The 17,587-nt window shown below is 37.8% G+C and overlaps 2 protein-coding genes across 2 annotated transcripts in view; one reads left to right on the top strand and one right to left on the bottom strand.

Moving 5' to 3' along the window:
- Positions 1 to 12,639, top strand: part of zgc:158403 (tetratricopeptide repeat protein 39A) — a 25,276-nt gene extending 12,637 nt beyond the window's left edge. Inside the window, exons 3-18 of the mRNA XM_057817347.1 lie at positions 1,194 to 1,325; positions 1,848 to 1,903; positions 2,159 to 2,226; positions 2,332 to 2,396; positions 4,794 to 4,893; positions 4,975 to 5,040; positions 5,127 to 5,235; positions 5,339 to 5,406; positions 7,660 to 7,719; positions 8,215 to 8,376; positions 8,463 to 8,554; positions 10,498 to 10,618; positions 10,695 to 10,806; positions 10,896 to 11,010; positions 11,253 to 11,369; positions 12,160 to 12,639. Of these exons, the coding sequence (XP_057673330.1) occupies positions 1,194 to 1,325; positions 1,848 to 1,903; positions 2,159 to 2,226; positions 2,332 to 2,396; positions 4,794 to 4,893; positions 4,975 to 5,040; positions 5,127 to 5,235; positions 5,339 to 5,406; positions 7,660 to 7,719; positions 8,215 to 8,376; positions 8,463 to 8,554; positions 10,498 to 10,618; positions 10,695 to 10,806; positions 10,896 to 11,010; positions 11,253 to 11,369; positions 12,160 to 12,268 (1,552 nt within the window). The 3' untranslated portion in view covers positions 12,269 to 12,639. The remainder of the gene's footprint in view (positions 1 to 1,193; positions 1,326 to 1,847; positions 1,904 to 2,158; positions 2,227 to 2,331; positions 2,397 to 4,793; positions 4,894 to 4,974; positions 5,041 to 5,126; positions 5,236 to 5,338; positions 5,407 to 7,659; positions 7,720 to 8,214; positions 8,377 to 8,462; positions 8,555 to 10,497; positions 10,619 to 10,694; positions 10,807 to 10,895; positions 11,011 to 11,252; positions 11,370 to 12,159) is intronic.
- Positions 10,448 to 17,587, bottom strand: gadd45gip1 (growth arrest and DNA-damage-inducible, gamma interacting protein 1). The gene is made up of 2 exons (XM_057817348.1): positions 17,149 to 17,587; positions 10,448 to 13,635 (listed from the first exon to the last, which is right to left on the bottom strand). Exons 1-2 carry the CDS (start codon positions 17,547 to 17,549, stop codon positions 13,344 to 13,346), a joined length of 693 nt encoding a protein of 230 aa, XP_057673331.1. The 5' UTR covers positions 17,550 to 17,587; the 3' UTR covers positions 10,448 to 13,343.

The following is a 17,587-nucleotide window of genomic DNA, read 5'->3' as shown; positions in this document are numbered from 1 at the left end:
AACACTGGTCATCAATAAGTGTAAAGCCCATGGCACTGTGGCTAACCTCCCTAGATGTGGACAGAAAAGAAAAATTGACGACAGATTTCAACGGAAGATTGTGCGGATGGTGGATAAAGAACATCGACTAACATCCAAACAAGTTCAATCTGTCCTGCAGTCCGAGGGTACAACAGTGTCAACCCGTACTATCAGTCGACGTCTGAATGAAAAGGGACTCTATGGTAGGATACCCAGGAAGACCCCACTTCTGACCCAGACACATGAAAAAGCCAGGCTGGAGTTTGCCAAAACTTACCTGAGAAAGCCAAAAACATTTTGGAAGAATGTTCTCTGGTCAGATGAGACAAAAGTAGAGCTTTTTGGGAAAAGGCATCAACATAGAGTTTACAGGAAAATAACGAGACCTTCAAAGAAAAGACCACGGTCTCCACGGTCAAACATGGTGGTGGTTCCCTGATGTTTTGGGGGTGCTTTGCTGCCTCTGGCTCTGGACTGCTTGACCGTGTGCATGGCATTACGAAGTCTGAAGACTACCAACCAATTTTGCAGCATAATGTAGGGCCCAGTATGAGAAAGCTGGGTCACTCTCAAAGGACATGGGTCTTCCAGCAGGACAATGACCCAAAACACACTTCAAAAAGCACTAGAAAATGGTTTGAGAGACAGCACTGGAGACTTCTAAAGTGGCCAGCAATGAGTCCAGAGCTGAATCCCATAGAACCTGTGAAGAGATCTGAAAATGGCAATTTGGAGAAGGCACCCTTCAAATCTCAGAGACTTGGAGCAGTTGGCCAAAGAAGAATGGTCTAACATTCCAGCAGAGCATTGTGAGAAACTCATTGATGGATACCGGAAACGGTTGTTCGCAGTTATTTTGTCTAAAGGTTGTGCTACCAAGTATTAGGTTGAGGGTGCCAATACTTTTATCCGGCCCATTTTTGGACTTTTGTGTAAAATTATAATGATTTATTTTTTTTCCCATTCTCTTTTGTAATTTTCATTGCAAGCAAAATAAATGAAGGTATTACTACCGAAGCATTTGTAATTGCAATAATTTTCTGGGAGAAACTGAGCATTATCTGACAGAATTGCAGGGGTGCTAATACTTTTGGCCAGTAGTGTATACCAAAAACACACAATTGAGTTCTACAAGTATGTATGATTTGCCTCTTTTTCTTTTTCCTATGTAGAGTAGGTGAGAGTATGTACCATGCTCTTTTCTACGCCACAGTCCTGGAAATGCAAGCCATGATGACTTTCCAGCATGATGACATTTGCAGTGCTGGAGCTACCATGAAGAATGCTCAGGATCTTTGTCAGAGGTTTGTTTTCCTCAAATTGTATCATTTTTTTTTTCTTGAGCACATTAAACACCTTGACTGCGTGAACACTGTGACAACAATTGTATTCCTTTCATTTTAATGGCTGTAAAAGCAAATTGCACAGTAACATTTATGGCTCCAAGCATGTCACTGCTTGCACAGCTATTTGAACTACTTGGACAGTTACGATCGCCATCTGCATTCTGTGTGAGAAAGGTTTCTTGTTATCAAACATCCTCACATTGGCAATTTGGGATGGTCAGATGCATCTTTTTGTGCATTATTTTTTTCAGTATATATTAGAATTATTTGCACTTTATATTTTCATGAGGTATTACCCTATTGAATACACTTATAAAAGGCTTTTCATTGTTTAATTTTTAAAAATGTAATTACAATGGACATTGATCACTGTTTTTTTAGTACTCGCTGTTCAGCGGGCTCCTAATTCCCTGGTGATTAATGGTGGTTTTTATATGCATTTACATTAAATTAATGTTGATTTTGGTAACATTGTTACAGGTTTCGCCGTAAAACTCCAAATTTAGCAAAGTCGACTGGGGAGCCACTCACTGAAGGTAAGCATTAATTTACATACAGTAATTTTAAAGGGAAACATGCATTTTTTTGTCAAAATAAAACGCATTACACTTTTCAATTAAAAACACTTTCCTCGCGGGTGCACCCCATGCTTAGATTGACCCAATAAAAAGCGACCCATTTCGGGTCCTGACCTTGACATTTCTAAGGGTTGAGTCTTACAATTTAATTACTTTGTTAATTATTATTATCATTATTCTATGACTATATTGTTTTTTTTCTTGCATGTGCAGTGCAACTCCATGCAGAAGTGTGTTTTGCAGAATGCCAGCTTCAAAGAGCTGCTCTCACTTTCCTACAGGTTCAGTGAAGTGATATACTATTATATCTACATTTTTCCTAATTGGCACAGCACAGAATTGGTCAACTTTAGAGTCAAATGACAGCACAAAATATTTCTTTGCAGGATGAGAATATGGTGAGTTTTATCAAAGGTGGGATCAAAGTACGAAACAGTTACCTCATTTACAAGTAAGTAACTCTAAATGCTGTATATACAGCAGGCCTGGGCGATAAATCAATTATAAGTTCGATTGTTTTGTTGTTGTTCGTCTATTGTTTCATGTGAAAGTTTGTCTCTTCGTGAAAGTTATTACTTCACATTTGGGGGCTTACAGGGGAGAGGAAAGGTTCAAAAGTTTGAGGTCTAAGCCACCCCAAACTTTTGAACGGTAGTGTATTTATATAAGTTTTGCGCTTTATTTACATTAATTTTGTTCAATATTTAACTTCTTTTTTTAAACCCATTATAAGTCAAGAAACCATTTCTGTTGATTAAAAAAACTTCATTTAGGCCACAAAATTACATTTGGAATACAAATTTATTGTTAATATTTATTCATGTACCGTATATACAGTGGAGCAAATAAGTATTTAGTCAACCACCAATTGTGCAAGTTCTCCTACTTGAAAAGATTAAGGAGATGCCTGTAATTGTCAACATGGGTAAACCTCAACCACAAGAGACAGAATGTGGAAAAAAAAAAAAAATCACATTGTTTGATTTTTAAAGAATTTATTTCCAAATTAGAGTGGAAAATAAGTATTTGGTCACCTACAAACAAGCAAGATTTCTGGCTGTCAAAAAGGTCTAACTTCTTCCAACGAGGTCTAACGAGGCTCCACTCGTTACCTGTATTAATAGCACCTGTTTTAACTCATTATCGGTGTAAAAGAAACCTGTCCACAACCTCAGTCAGTCACACTCCAAACTCCACTATGGCCAAGACCAAAGAGCTGTCGAAGGACACCAGAGACAAAATTGTAGACCTGCACCAGGCTGGGAAGACTGAATCTGCAGTAGGTAAAACGCTTGGTGTAAAGAAATCAACAGTGCGAGCAATTATTAGAAAATGGAAGACATATAAGACCACTGATAATCTCCCTCGATCTGCGGCTCCATGCAAGATCTCACCCCGTGACTTCAAAATGATAACAAGAACGGTGAGCAACAATCCCAGAACCACACGGGGGGACCTAGTGAATGACCTACAGAGAGCTGGGACCATAGTAACAAAGGCTACTATCAGTAACACAATGCACCGCCAGGGACTCAAATCCTGCAATGCCAGACGTGTCCCCCTGCTGAAGAAAGTACATGTCCAGACCCGTCTGCGGTTCGCAATATAGCATTTGGATGATCCAGAAGAAGACTGGGAGAATGTGTTATGATCAGATGAAACCAAAATAGAACTTTTTGGTAGAAACACAGGTTCTCGTGTTTGGAGGAGAAAGCATATTGAATTGCATCCGAAGAACACCACACCCACTGTGAAGCATGGGGGTGGAAACATCATGCTTTGGGGCTGTTTTTCTGCAAAAGGACCAGGACGACTGATCTGTGTAAAGGAAAGAATGAATGGGGCCATGTATCGAGAGATTTTGAGTGAAAATCTCCTTCCATCAGCAAGGGCATTGAAGATGAGACGTGGCTGGGTCTTTCAGCATGACAATGATCCCAAACACACTGCCAGGGCAACAAAGGAGTGGCATCGTAAGAAGCATTTTAAGGTCCTGGAATGGCCTAGCCAGTCTCCAGATCTCAACCCCATAGAAAATCTGTGGAGGGAGTTGAAAGTCCGTGTTGCCAAACGACAGCCCCAAAACATCACTGCTCTAGAGGAGATCTGCATGGAGGAATGGGCCAAAATACCAGCAACAGTGTGTGAAAAGCTTGTGAAGAGTTACAGAAAACGTTTGGCTTCAGTTATTGCCAACAAAGGGTACAGAACAAAGTATTGAGATGAACTTTTGATGTTGACCAAATACTTATTTTCCACCATGATTTGCAAATAAATTCTTTAAAAATCAAACAATGTGATTTTCTGTTTTTTTTTTCCACATTCTGTCCCTCATGGTTGAGGTTTACCCATGTTGACAATTACAGGCCTCTAATATTTTCAAGTGGGAGAACTTGCACAATTTAAAAAAAAAAAAAAAAAAACATACTCTGGTTATAGTCCCAATAATAACACTCTAGTTGTTGTTTGTTTTTAAACTATATTTTTGTATTGCCTGCCATGGTTTATAATAAATGTCCAATTCATTTAAACTAGGTGTAGCTGTGCTCATGCTTCAATGCCACTGACGGCCCAAGACATTCAATCCATTTTGATTGGGAGGGGTGAACGTATGCATGTTCACTTGCCCTTCCCAGCAAGATGAATCAAATCAAACCTTTGAATTGATTTCGAACTGTGTTCCAAGACTTATTTAGAAGATTTCTTTAATCACTGTTACTCTGTAATGTTACCGTAAATGATTTATTTAACAAACAAAAAAAAAAAAAAACGTGACGGAAAAGAGGTGATTTTTAAATTTTTTGTGTGTGTGTTTTTTTTTTTAAACATTGTGACCTTTTTCTTTCAGAGACTTGCATTCCTATGTAAATTCTCAAACCTGTTTTAAAGGACCAAACCACAATCAATTAGAGGGTGGGATTTCTTTTGGAATAGGAGCATTTAATCTGGTATGATGATTTTACATTAGATCTTGTGTATTATTCATTTTACAGCTCAACTCATATTGTTTTTCTGCATCGTTTTTTTAGTCACTCTCTTTATTCCCACCACGAATATTAAAAGTTTTAGAGTTTGCGGGTTTCTCGGGAGATAAGGTATGTAGCAGGTGTCTTTCTTCATTTGCACAATAATGTATAAACTGCAGATTGCACATTGATTTTAAACTACGTGCCCATTTAAGGATTACGGTTTATCGCTGCTGGATGAGGGGGCAACAGCATTGAATCTGCGCTCCATGCTATGTGCTCTGCTACTGCTTTGTTACTACACTTTTCTAACATTCATACTAGGTATGGCTTTTCCCAAGCACTTTCCATATATCTGTCAGAAAACTCGCTCCTGCTGGCTGATTTCTATGGTATTTCATTCCTCCTCCTCTCTTCTGTCTCACAGGAACAGGTGAGGGACATGTGGTGGAAGCTGAAAGATTGCTGAAAATATTCAGGCTTCGCTACCCCCGGGTGAGTAAATGGCTGGACCCAAAGCATATTGAAAGAGTATAGCTATGATAGCAATGACAGCAGTAAAAGTAACATTGTCTGACTGTTACTTGTAAGTTTGCAGAATTTCAATTTCAAGAATATGTAAAAACTGTTATTTGGGACACATCCATATGCAAAAATTCTGCATTCAAGTGTTACCTTGATTTAAGAGTTAATTTGCAGTGACTATGCTAAATACTATTATATTTCAAGGGACACATAACACATTTATCGTTTACAACCCAGCGAAAAGAATCGTGTTTAAATAAATGTAATTTTTCTGATGTGTAATAGTGGAGTAAAACATCATGAAAGACAGTATTTCCAGGAAGTGGCTGGCTGAAGCGGGGACAGTCATTAAATCAATGCTGGTACTATTTTAGCTAATGAAATGCAAGTATCCCTGTCCGTCCTTCCTCGTGATGTCAGCAATACGCATCTTCCTGTGTACCTGTTCAAGTCAATCATCATTTATGTGCATTGATATAACTGATGTCACAAATAGCTGCAATCAAAAGCAGTGTATTTTTTGTGTTTAAACCTTTTTCTCCTGTTATGAGATTTCTAAGAAATTTACGATTTGCATACTTACGCAATAATTTGAATAACTATGTTTTACATGAAGGTGATTTATAGTCTGTGATTTCTGTTATTTCAGTGCTTTTTTGGCGAAAATTGTTTTTCTTTCTTGTTCACAACTTGACTAATCGAGTTCATGATACTATTTTGTAAAATGGAATTAATGCTGGAATTCAGTCACGCCATGAACAATAAAAAAAAAAAAAAAAAAAAAAAAAAAATATATATATATATATATATATATATATATGTATCCCTATTATTTTTTGTCTTTACCGATTGCATTGTCTAATTCTTTCCCAATGTAGTTGTAGTCGCGATGTGTGTTCTCCCACTTCATAATAATAAAAAAAAAATCATTGTTTGTACATATCATATGTTTGTTTTGTGGTGATATGTAACACCTGTTTAATTGACTAAGAGGCTTTTAAGTGGCTTACTACAAAAAACAATCGCCTTTCGGCTCCATGGGGCATTAAGACCCAACTTCTGATGAACCAAAATGAAATGCTCTTTATTTTAGCTGCTGAGTGCCTAGACATTCATCCCATCATATTACAAGATTAATGAGCAGTTATGGATTAGATAGTGTGATCTTGAATTTGTAGTTCACAGTATCTGTGTCTGCTCCACCTACTGCATACATGCCTGACCATCCCGGAGAACAAACTTCTTACCACATTGTGTACAAACTCACAGGAATGCCATTAAGCACATGAAACAAACAACGGTAGAATAACTGCTAAAGGGTGTGACTACTTTCAGATAGGAATTACCGTAATTCTTGGGACTATAAAACACACCTGACTAAAAGCCGCCACCCACCAAATTTGACACATAAACGGCATTTATTCATAGGTAAGCCACGCTGGACTATACGCAGCAGCTATCCTCACTGTATTATTGGATATTTACACCAAAAGATACTAACTGGCAACACTTTATTTGACAGCAGCACCATAAGACTGTCATTAGACCAAATGTACCACCATGAATCATTGCTTCAAGAAGCTTCATTTGGCCAACACTGCTCACTAGAGGGAGACAGTCAACCTCTGCTGCCACCTGCTGTCAACACTGTTGTTGCCCAACATGCCTCCTAGCATGCATTGCAGCACTAGAGAATAACAATCAAAATTCTGTGCCAATTATTTCTTCACGTAATCTTCCAGTTGTTTCATTAATTGCTAGCTCTGGTATTCTATAACATAAAAAGGTCATAAGACCATCATAATTATGATATGACACTGTCATGAGCATCAATAAATGCTTATGACAGATCTCATTTTGTGTCATTTGGCAAATTATCTCACTTTGAAGGGATGTAAAAAATCCGAGCTGGACATAAATGGAGTTGGTAAAATAGTGTAATTTGCCGGATGACACTTAATTACATCTATCATATGCATTCATTTAATGCTCATGATGGTGTCATGTCATAATTATGAGGGTCTTATGGCAGTCTTATGACACCGCTGTCAAATAAAGTGTTATCTATTAACCCATTAAATCAACAAGTAAGCTGCACTGGACTTTAAGCCGCAGGATTAAAAATGAAGGGGGAAAAGTTACGGTTTATAGTCTGAAAATTTGTTTGTAGTTTGGAGACATGACTAGTAGCTTTAACAAATATGCATCTCTTTTTCTGCACAGGGTGCGATATTCCTTTTCTTTGCTGGCAGGGTAGAGGAGATGAAAGGAAACATCGATGAGGTATGTGCTTTTGTCATAAAAATCCTTTAGGAACAGTTCTTAACTCATTGCCGGTCATTGACAATGGTAGACATCCAATACATTCAAACTGGGAGGACTGGCTGTTAATGTTTATCTTTCAATGCTGTTGACGGCCTTAAGCGTCCGATTCCTTTTGACTGGGAGGGGCGAATGGGCAAATGTCAAAATGGATTGGACGTTTAGCAGCCAATGGGTTAAAAGAAACGTTCTTTACTTTTTGGCAAATAGACTCATTGTGCTTTCCAATTACCAGCGTCAACATTATGTGCGTAAAACCTAATGGTATGCTTTTAACAAAATGTCCAACTTTATAAATGATTATGCTTAGTTTTGATTGAACAATATGGACATCGTGGTGAGCTAGTGATTAGCAAGTCTTACTCACTGTTCTGGTTTAAAACTTTGGCTACTTGTGTTATATGTTCTAATTCGTATTAGGTCAATTTCAATATGGCCTTGTTGTTGTGTCACCAGGCAATTGCTTTATTTGAAGACGGCTGCAAAGCCCAGCAAGCATGGAAGCAGTTCCACCACATGTGCTACTGGGAGCTGATGTGGTGTTTCACCTATAAGCGGGCGTGGAAAATGGCCTATTTCTATGCAGACCTACTAAGCAAGGAAAGCCGCTGGTCCAAGGTACACTTTAGAAAAGCGGGGCAAATTGTTCGTTACAGTCGCGTCTAATTGGATGCATCCGTAAGTATGAATTTTTTTTCTCATAGGCAATGTACATATACATGAAAGCTGCTTATCTCAGCATGCTGCCAAAGGAAGAGGAGCGCCCCTTCGGCGAGAATGAGGTGGATCTCTTCAGGTCAGTGATTCTTTATTCTCGGTGTCTTGGCACTGTACGAAAGTTTATCAAAGGTGATTTAAGAAATCATATAATTTCTCTTACATTCTGCTTAGAATTATTTACTACCGGTAAATACAAATATATCGTTATCAGTCCATGTCAGCAACAGATAGTGACAGGCAGAACAATTAAAGGTCTTCCATTCGTTGGCAGAAGGTAAAATAAATCTGGATATCCACCTGTTGCCATTTATCCAACATAATAAGTCTTGACTTGCTAAAAGTATGTCAGCTTTGTGATCTATTAAACTGCAGGCCCATAATTCACAATTAGTGGATATATTTTTGCGAAATCAGATGGTGCTGTGAGAGGCTGACAATTTTGGGGGGACTCCAGAGAGTCCCATGCAACCTACAGGCTGCTAGTAAATTTCACTATTATTCTCAGGATTGGTAGTGAGAGTTAAGTCATACTCCCCAACACTTTATATTTGTTAGAAATCTGTAAAATCAACATACTCATGTGAGGACTGATCAGCATATCATTTTGGCAAACGAGAAAATGCCATTTCCGGAGAAACTGCATGAGGATGCTTGACTTTTTGGTCCATCAACTCCCATAGGAGCAATTACAAGCCACATTCTGTTACTATTTTTAATATTTCTCGCTATTATATGGAGGGGGGGCTATTTTATATGTGGAGCTCTTTGTTTTGCAAACAATCCCAACTATACCGTAATTTTTGGACTATAGGCCGCTACTTCTGGGAGACGCTATAGGTGTTTAAACGCAAGAACAAACAAACTGAGGAACAGTTTCTTTGCTAAAGCCAGCTCCACCCTGAACAGCCAAATGTAACACCACATCGCCCGATGTCCAATATTCATTTACAAGCAATTTATTATGTGCAATACTTATTACGTATATTATTCAATGCCTCACTGTCAACTGCTGCTACTATTCACACATATTCTATGTGTAATACTTATTTATGTGCAATATTAATGTGCAATATTTATTTACGTGCAATATTAATATGCAACATTCAATGCCTTCACTGTCAACTGTTGCTGCTTCACTTCAATTATTAGCACTGCCAAACATAGGACTACCTCATATACATATTATATTTATTTTGATTTTATATTTGCAAGTCACTTTTGAGATTTTTACTTGTCCTTCACTGTAAGGGAGATGCTCCACAATTTAATTGTACAACTGTATAATGACAATAAAGGGATATTCTATTCTATTCTCCATTTTTCCTCATTTTGAATCCTATGGTTTATAGTCCAGTGCGGTTTATTTGTTCATTTATTTGGATTAATAGGTAACACTTTATTTGACAGCAGTGTCATAAGACTGTCATAAGACCGTCATAATTATTATAATAATTGTCTCACTTTTGAAAGGTTGTAAAAGATCAGAGCTGGTCACAAATGTAGTTAGTGACAAAATTTGCCGGATGACACGTAATGGCATCTGTCATAAGCAATCATTGATGCCCATGACGGTGTCATGTCATAATTATTACTGTCTTATGACAGTCTTATGATGCTGCTGTCAAATAAAGTGTGACCGGTTAATCTCTTTTGGTGTAAATATCCCATAATAAAGTGAGGGCCGCTGTGGCTTCTGTCCGGTGCGGCTTATCTGTGAACAAATGCCGTTTTCATGTCAAATTTGGTGGGTGGCGGTTTATAGTCAGGTGCGCCTTATAGTCTGAAAATTATGGTAATAAGAACTTGCAAGGTTTACCTAATTGGCTGCTGTCGACAGCACAAAACGTCCAATCTATTTGGCGTCGGAAGGGCTAGTGGCAAATGAGCAAATGTTAATTCGCTGCCAGCCCTCACACTTTAAATGGACTGGTCGTCTACTAGTCACAATCTAATTAAAATTCACAGCATGTATGCCTTGGACCAGCTGTGCTTCAACCCATGGTTTCCTCTTTTGTTTAGACAAGTACCTGCCTTTAAGCAAAAGATAGCAGGGAAGTCTCCCCCCACTGAAAAATTTGCTATCCGCAAAGCTCGCCGCTACCAAACCCACTGCCCAGTCAGGCTAGTCGTGCCAGTGCTGGTAAGACTTCAAAAACATACATTCTGTACATAACCCTCCGCAAATACCTTTACATTTATCCAATGCATGCTTCCAGGAGATGATGTACATGTGGAATGGTTATAGTATGATCAAAAAACAACCAGAGCTGACTGAAGGAATGATGCAGACTCTAGTGGACGCTGAGCGCACCCTCTTGGAGTCTCCAGGTCTTCATATTTCCATTTAATCATAAATGTAACACGAACCACAAAATATAATATCTATGTATGCCATTTGTCTTCTCGCACCACCTCAGAGAATGAGTATTCACTAGACGACCGTTGTGTAATCCATCTGCTGAAGGGATTGTGTTTGAAAAATCAAGGACTCCTCCAGGGTGCTGAGGAATGCTTTCATAAAGTTTGTTCTAGGTGAGTGCTTTCTGCATTGCTTTCATATGCAGGTAATAAACATGTTTCAGTACCATTGACGGCACGAGACGTCCAATCCATTTTTGATAGGGAGGTGAGGGGAGTCATGAGCCATTTTGAATAATAGGTTGGGCTTTGAGACCTTTAAATCCATATTTGGCTGTTAGTTGCAGGTTATAATTGGGTTAAAAATTCAAATGAATGTTAAACACAGCTGCTTTTTTTTTTTTAAACTTGTTCAGTGAGAAGAAGCTCCGGTTCGACCACTACCTCATTCCTAACTCCATGGTGGAGCTTAGTCTCCTTTACATTGAACAAGGCCGAAAGGACGAGGCCATCAAACTGCTGCACAAGGCTAAGTAAGTTGCTTCTTTTTCATAGTATTATTAGTTGTGGTTGTACAGGTTGGCCACTGCCCCCCAACACTGTCTGTATAGTTCGGAAATTGAGATTTCATTGCACATTCTAAAATTAAAGGCGTAAAATTAAGTGAGATAGGGACTCTTTTATATATAATATACATACTTGGGAATGCTTCGGGTAAGGAATAAAAACTTCATTTCTAATTAAAACTTGGGCCTTCGACTCAACTATTTTTGTTGTCATAATGGTAGTGTACAAAGTAAATAGTTTAAGAACTATTAGCTCTTGAAAGAGCTTAGTATTTTACACCTAAATCATTATTGGATGATTTTGCTTCTGTTTAGGTCTTTGGAAATATTTGAATCTTTTTTAGTGATTATTCAATTGTCCGCTTTTTAGATTTTCAAGTTTATTTTCTTTTTCTTCATATTATTCACCAATGAGTTCAACCCCATGTATTTCCAGTAGGGAACAATAGAGGGCGGTGTTTGCCTGTTATATATTTAGTTGATTGAATTTTCTGTAGTTCCATTCCACCAGATTCTGATGTTAATCGTTTGCATTATTGCTTTGTCGGTACCTCAAACGCCTCCTGCTATTTAGACGCCTTAAAAAAATCTAAAGGAAAAAATATATTTGGTGCTTGATTTTAAAAAATTTAACTTTTTAATTGTGGTGTATTCTGATTTTATTAGAACTCATAAATGCCATGACCTCTTGCTTAATACTTTAAATAAACTGGTATTAACCTCTTTTTGGCACTCAAATCTTTCATTTGAATTCCAGACACAACTACAAAGAATACTCCATGGAATCACGTACGCAGTTCAGGATCCATGCCGCTCTGGCCAAGCTGAAGGCTGGCTCTGTCGATTTGGCGGAAACTCAACTATAAGGAGACAGTCTTCATCTTCGTGATTGGGATACTCTTTTTAAACAATATCCAGTTTTACATTTCTATCCATTTTCAAACACTAAATGCCTAATAGGTTTCTGTTCAGTTTATCCTTCTTTTGACATTTAATAAAGGTAAGTCCTGATTGGCATCAATCTGGACTATTGTACAACATGGTTTTGATTAGTACTTCTATTTTATATAAGATTACAAATTTGTGCGTAACGACATTTCAATGTATGAACGATGTTTACGTTTTGAGGTCCTATCCCACTGATTAAAACCCCTTTTGGTAACATTCACACATACTGCTTTATACTGATTACTTAATTGACCATCTTGGCATATTGTCATTAACTGAGGTTTTGGTGAGTTCAAAGTGTATCGCAAACAGTAAATACTAAGAAGTTGTGCTGACTATCACAGGGTTCTACTAATAAAATGACATTTGTTCTGATATTGACAGTGCCAGACTGACTCCAATCCATTTCAACTCAAACATCTCAAACGGATTGGGCATCCACTAGCGACAAACTAATTTAAATTCACAACAGAAGAATGAAAAGACACATACAAAGACCTCGACACAAAGATAGACACATGATTGGACATCTATCACTGTCAATGGCTGCCAATTAAAAAAATGAATTCCCCCATGAGGGACTTTAATAATTTAACTCGCTCCAGTTTTTGGTTGCATACCACACATGGTACCAAATCGCAGGCATGCAGGGAAATTTTTTCAAAAATTGAGAAGGGACACCGCTTGTGTGGGGTGGGTGAGGACATTGCCTTGCTCACTTATACCTTCTAAAATGTCTAGTGTCTACCCTTTTTTGTCTTGATTAATGCCACTTCGCAAAATTATCCACATTGCTTTAATAATGTACTAGACAGAAATCTTAATTACAATTACAGTCAAAGAAACAACATACTTTGAAAAGTAATTTTCTATTGGGAAATTTGAGGTTCTGTAATTCCAGATTGTATCAGAAAACAAAATAAGCACTTAACCAGGTTCATCTATACTAATAACATGTATTACTGTAGTTAATTGTCTTTTCTGAATCCAAGTTTATGACGAGGCAACGGGTGGAGTGACAGGAACGGCTGCTTGTTCTTCTCTCAGTCTACGTTTCATTAGTTTTCTCTTTTTCTTCTCTTCTTTTTCAATTTCGGCAACCATTTCCAAGAATTTGGGGCTGCGGGGGTCCAATGCATAGCCAAACCGCTCTCTTGCCTCAGCCAACAACTTCTCGCGACGTGCCTTTTCCTCTTTTAGCTTCTGTTTAGCTTCACGCTTTTCTTTGCGCCAGTCGGCAATCATCTTAGGCATTTTTGCCATGTTGGCTGCAATGAGCTTCTCTCTGCAATGGGAATAAAAACAATCATTACAACAGATGTTTATGAGCTCATCGTTTGATTGTCAGTCAACCAAAATTAGACATGTGCCGATTAATGATTTCAAGGTATATCGTGGTATGAAAACGTCACGGTTTCAAAACCGCAAAAAAAATTCCGTCATACAGGCCCTAGTGGTATTAGCTATTTTTCATGTCCCAAAACTGCAGTAAGAAATCCCTTGCTTGCAGCTGCAAGGCTCAACCCTCACCCACTGGTTGTTGCTCAGTGTAAATCAGTCAGCTGTGCTACATGATGGCTGGAGGAGGTGAAACTCCACCGAAGAAAATAAAATCGCTGGTATGGGAATACTTCGGCTAAAGAAAAGTTAGACGGCCGCGTCTTAGACGAGGAGGGCCAACCAACATGTCTGCGGTGGGTGGCTGCCGAGGAGGCAATACCTCCATTATGATTTCGTATTTACAAAATCAAAGGTTAGTATACACAGTCATGAACGTTTCCCACCAGCTACGAGCAGTATTGTCACAGATTACTTGAAAAAGTAATTACTGATTACGCCTTAAAAAAAGTAATCTGGTTAATTTACCGATTACTCCATTATCAAAGTAAGTTACTTTAAAAGTATCAGTTACTTTTTACCAATTTTTCGCTCTTTGCTGCCTGAACATAGGAATGACAACAGAAAAATGTACATACGTAATTGACTTTCCACGAATTGAATTTAAAAGACAATCAGAATTTTTCACATAAGGCCAAATCTTCGAGTTAGCGGGGGTTTAATTAGTCGATGGGGTTGAGTTCAACCATCATTGACTCGCGCTAGGTTAGCCACTCCGAGTCCTGAAACTAACAAATAACTGACAAACTGCACAGAATTTGTTCAAATCAACTCCTGCTAACTCGAAGATTAAGCCTAATGTAAGAAAATGTACTTCCCCTTTAAAATAACTACATAGCTGTTCAAATTTTGTCTATAAAAGTTTTAAAGCAATAAAACATTAAAAATGAATGGAATAAACAAGAATCCTACAGTAGTATTTCATAACGGGTCAAAATTATTTTTCGAACAGATCATGACATGTGACAAGCACCTTAGAGACTTTGGTTAGACAAAACTACAGCTAAGAATGGATATTTAGAATGTATTTAAACATAAGCTTTCAAAAGATTCAACAACAACTGAGCTTGAACCGAGAATTGAACAAGAACAGTGCCAATATATATATATATATATATATATATATATATATATATATATATATATACTGTATATATATATATACTGTATATATTAGGGCTGTCAAAGGATTAAAATTTTTAATCGAGTTAATCACAGCTTAAAAATTTATCGCAATTCAAACCTTCTCTAAAATATGCCATATTTTTCTGTACATTATTGTTGGAATGGAAAGATAAGACAAGACGGACATAAACATTCAACATACTGTACATAAGTACTGCATTTGTTATAACTATAAATCTACAAGATGGCATTAACATTATTAATATTCTTTCTGTTAAAGGGATCCGCGGATAGAAAGACTTGAAGTTCTTAAAAGATAAATTTGAGTACAAGTTATAGTAATTTTATATTAAAACCCCTCTTAATGTTTTCGTTTTAATAAAATTTGTAAAATTTTCAATCAAAAAATAAACTAATAGCTTGCCATTGTCGACGTCGCCGAGTTGGACGTCACATGGGCTCCCTGCCGTTCTTCCATAGTGTCTTGAACTATGTAAGGTAGTGATTGAAATACACCACAAGGTGTCCATGGAGAGTTTTAAATTAATTACAGATCTAGCCAAGGCAAAGTCTGAGTAAGTTTTATGTGTATTTTGCATAGCTAATTTGATTGGGAATGCCAGTTCTCTTTGCATTGAGCGCTTTTCTTTCTGTGAACATTATTTTTTTGAGAGATAGGAATATTATTTTTGTTGTGCTTTCACTAAATGATACTGTAGTGACTTAACTGTTCTGCACAAATGCATGATGGGAAGTTGGGCAACCATGACTCTCAGTGGTTGCTGCAAATGGTATACAGTATGTTCTGCGTTGTGTTCAATTAAGGGTGTCTAGAAAAAGATAGTCTCCTTTCAATCTTCCCCACGTCGTTCACCACAATACTTATATTTGTTATGAAATTGTGTCTTTTGCCAAAGCTTAAGCCAATAAAAGGCGCGGTCCAATGAACACTTGTGCCCACTCGCATTTCTCTGCCTTTTCGCTCTCAATGTGCTAAAACGGCGTCATTGTAAACTGTTTGAGGCAACGCATGAACGGGTCATTCCGTGCACGCGTTAATTGCGTCAAATATTTTAACGCGATTAATTAAAAAAATTAATTACTGCCCTTTAACGCGATAAATTTGACAGCCCTAATATACACAGTAACGGCCAAAAGTTTACTTATTAGTTACTCACATAGTAAAGCGTTACTGACAACACTGGCTACAAGTCAACTCAAGCGTGTTTATTGTTTCTAGCGGTGGTAAAACATGTTTTTTTTTTCTCTCTAGCAACTGTCTTGAGAAAAAGCATGTGTGTCTAATGTAAACATGACGCGAGTCATACACACGTGCTTTTTATAGAAAATAATTCTATTTTTGTTCTGATGGTAATAATGTTGAGCTGTAGGTTTAGGCTCACTAAAGGACTATGTTTTTTTTTTTTTTTTTTTTTTAATTTTAACATTATAGTTATATTCCAATTTGTCTTTGTTTTGACAATTAATCCTGTTCTATGGATTTTTTTAACCCAGATAATTCAAAGTAACACATTTTAGAGCTGTAATTGCAATACACCGTGAAACCGTGATATTTTGGCTTTCCAGCATATGCCTAACCACAATGCTCAGAATAGTATGTATTTCAGCTTGTGGATGGATATCTGATTGTAGTTGTATGAAGTATGGCATTACCATTTACAACACAGTGGCATAGCATTTTAAATTTGCTAAGGGTATGAACAAAGCTGAAAGATGAAACACATGTTACAAAGGTGATGAATCTTGCAGGTAGACAATTTCCAAAATATTTGTAAGGCAAGTTACATACAGATACCACTGTAAGGTACACCATTTGTCACCTCTTGTGAGTAAACCCATAATCCTTGTAAACAGGTTCAGCTTTTAAAAATAATAATAATAATAATATATGGGAAAAAATATTTTACTTATTTAAACTGTACTTACTTAACCTTTTGTGGTATATTTATGCATGCACCATTGAATAGAATGATTTGAACTTCGATATTCTTGAATGTAAGAATGTCTCAAGCATTTGTATAGTCACTGATCTTGACAAGAAAGTGCGGTACACGGGCTTCATCTCGTGGCACTTGAAATACTGACTAAATGGACTTATTTATTTTTTAAATCAACTACAGTGAATTTATTAAGTACAAATCAATCGCTGTCGAGGGCAGTGAAACATGATCACTCAATGCCAGCCATCCCGGTTGAAATGGATTTGATGTCTATGGCAGTGTAAGAGTTAATTAGCAACGTTAGCATCACTCACTTTGCGAGGCGTTTTTCTGTCTCTTCCTTTTGCTTGGCCGCGATATTGTTCAACATGACCTCTAACGGAGGATGCCACTCATTTTCCTCCGCGACGATCTTGTCCAGTTCTGCGTGGCTGGGCCATAATGACGCAGGGTCAATACCGGACGCCGAGCCATAGCGACCGTACAGTTTCCTATCGTATTTGCTTGTCTTCTGCCATTCCGGCGTCTCTTCGCTACTCTTGTCCGGAATATAAGGATCGCGGAGATTCAGTTTCAGAGGCCTGGGGTTATACGATGCCGTCTGTAGTAGAAGCCCATTCGGATAAGTCGCGGAATGTGGAGTTTTTGGTGTGTAAATCCGCTTAAATGTTCTACAAATCACCAGCGTCCTCCCACGAAGCAAGGAGGCGGCCATTTTGCCGTAAACTCACTAAAGACCCCTGGTAGGTGGCT

This window comes from Corythoichthys intestinalis, chromosome 16, assembly GCF_030265065.1.
Source record: "Corythoichthys intestinalis isolate RoL2023-P3 chromosome 16, ASM3026506v1, whole genome shotgun sequence".
In the NCBI taxonomy this organism is placed as follows: domain Eukaryota; kingdom Metazoa; phylum Chordata; class Actinopteri; order Syngnathiformes; family Syngnathidae; genus Corythoichthys; species Corythoichthys intestinalis.
Note: the sequence above shows the minus strand (reverse complement) of the source record. Positions and strands in the feature narration are given on the sequence as shown.

What these genes read in the sequence shown, in the direction of transcription:
- gadd45gip1 (XM_057817348.1), bottom strand. Translation starts at nt 17,549, where the DNA reads ATGGCCGCCTCCTTGCTTCGTGGGAGGACGCTGGTGATTTGTAGAACA. An exon ending in ACAGAAAAACGCCTCGCAAA is followed by an intron (nt 13,636 to 17,148) that starts GTGAGTGATGCT and finishes TTCCCATTGCAG; the next exon opens with AGAGAAGCTCATTGCAGCCA.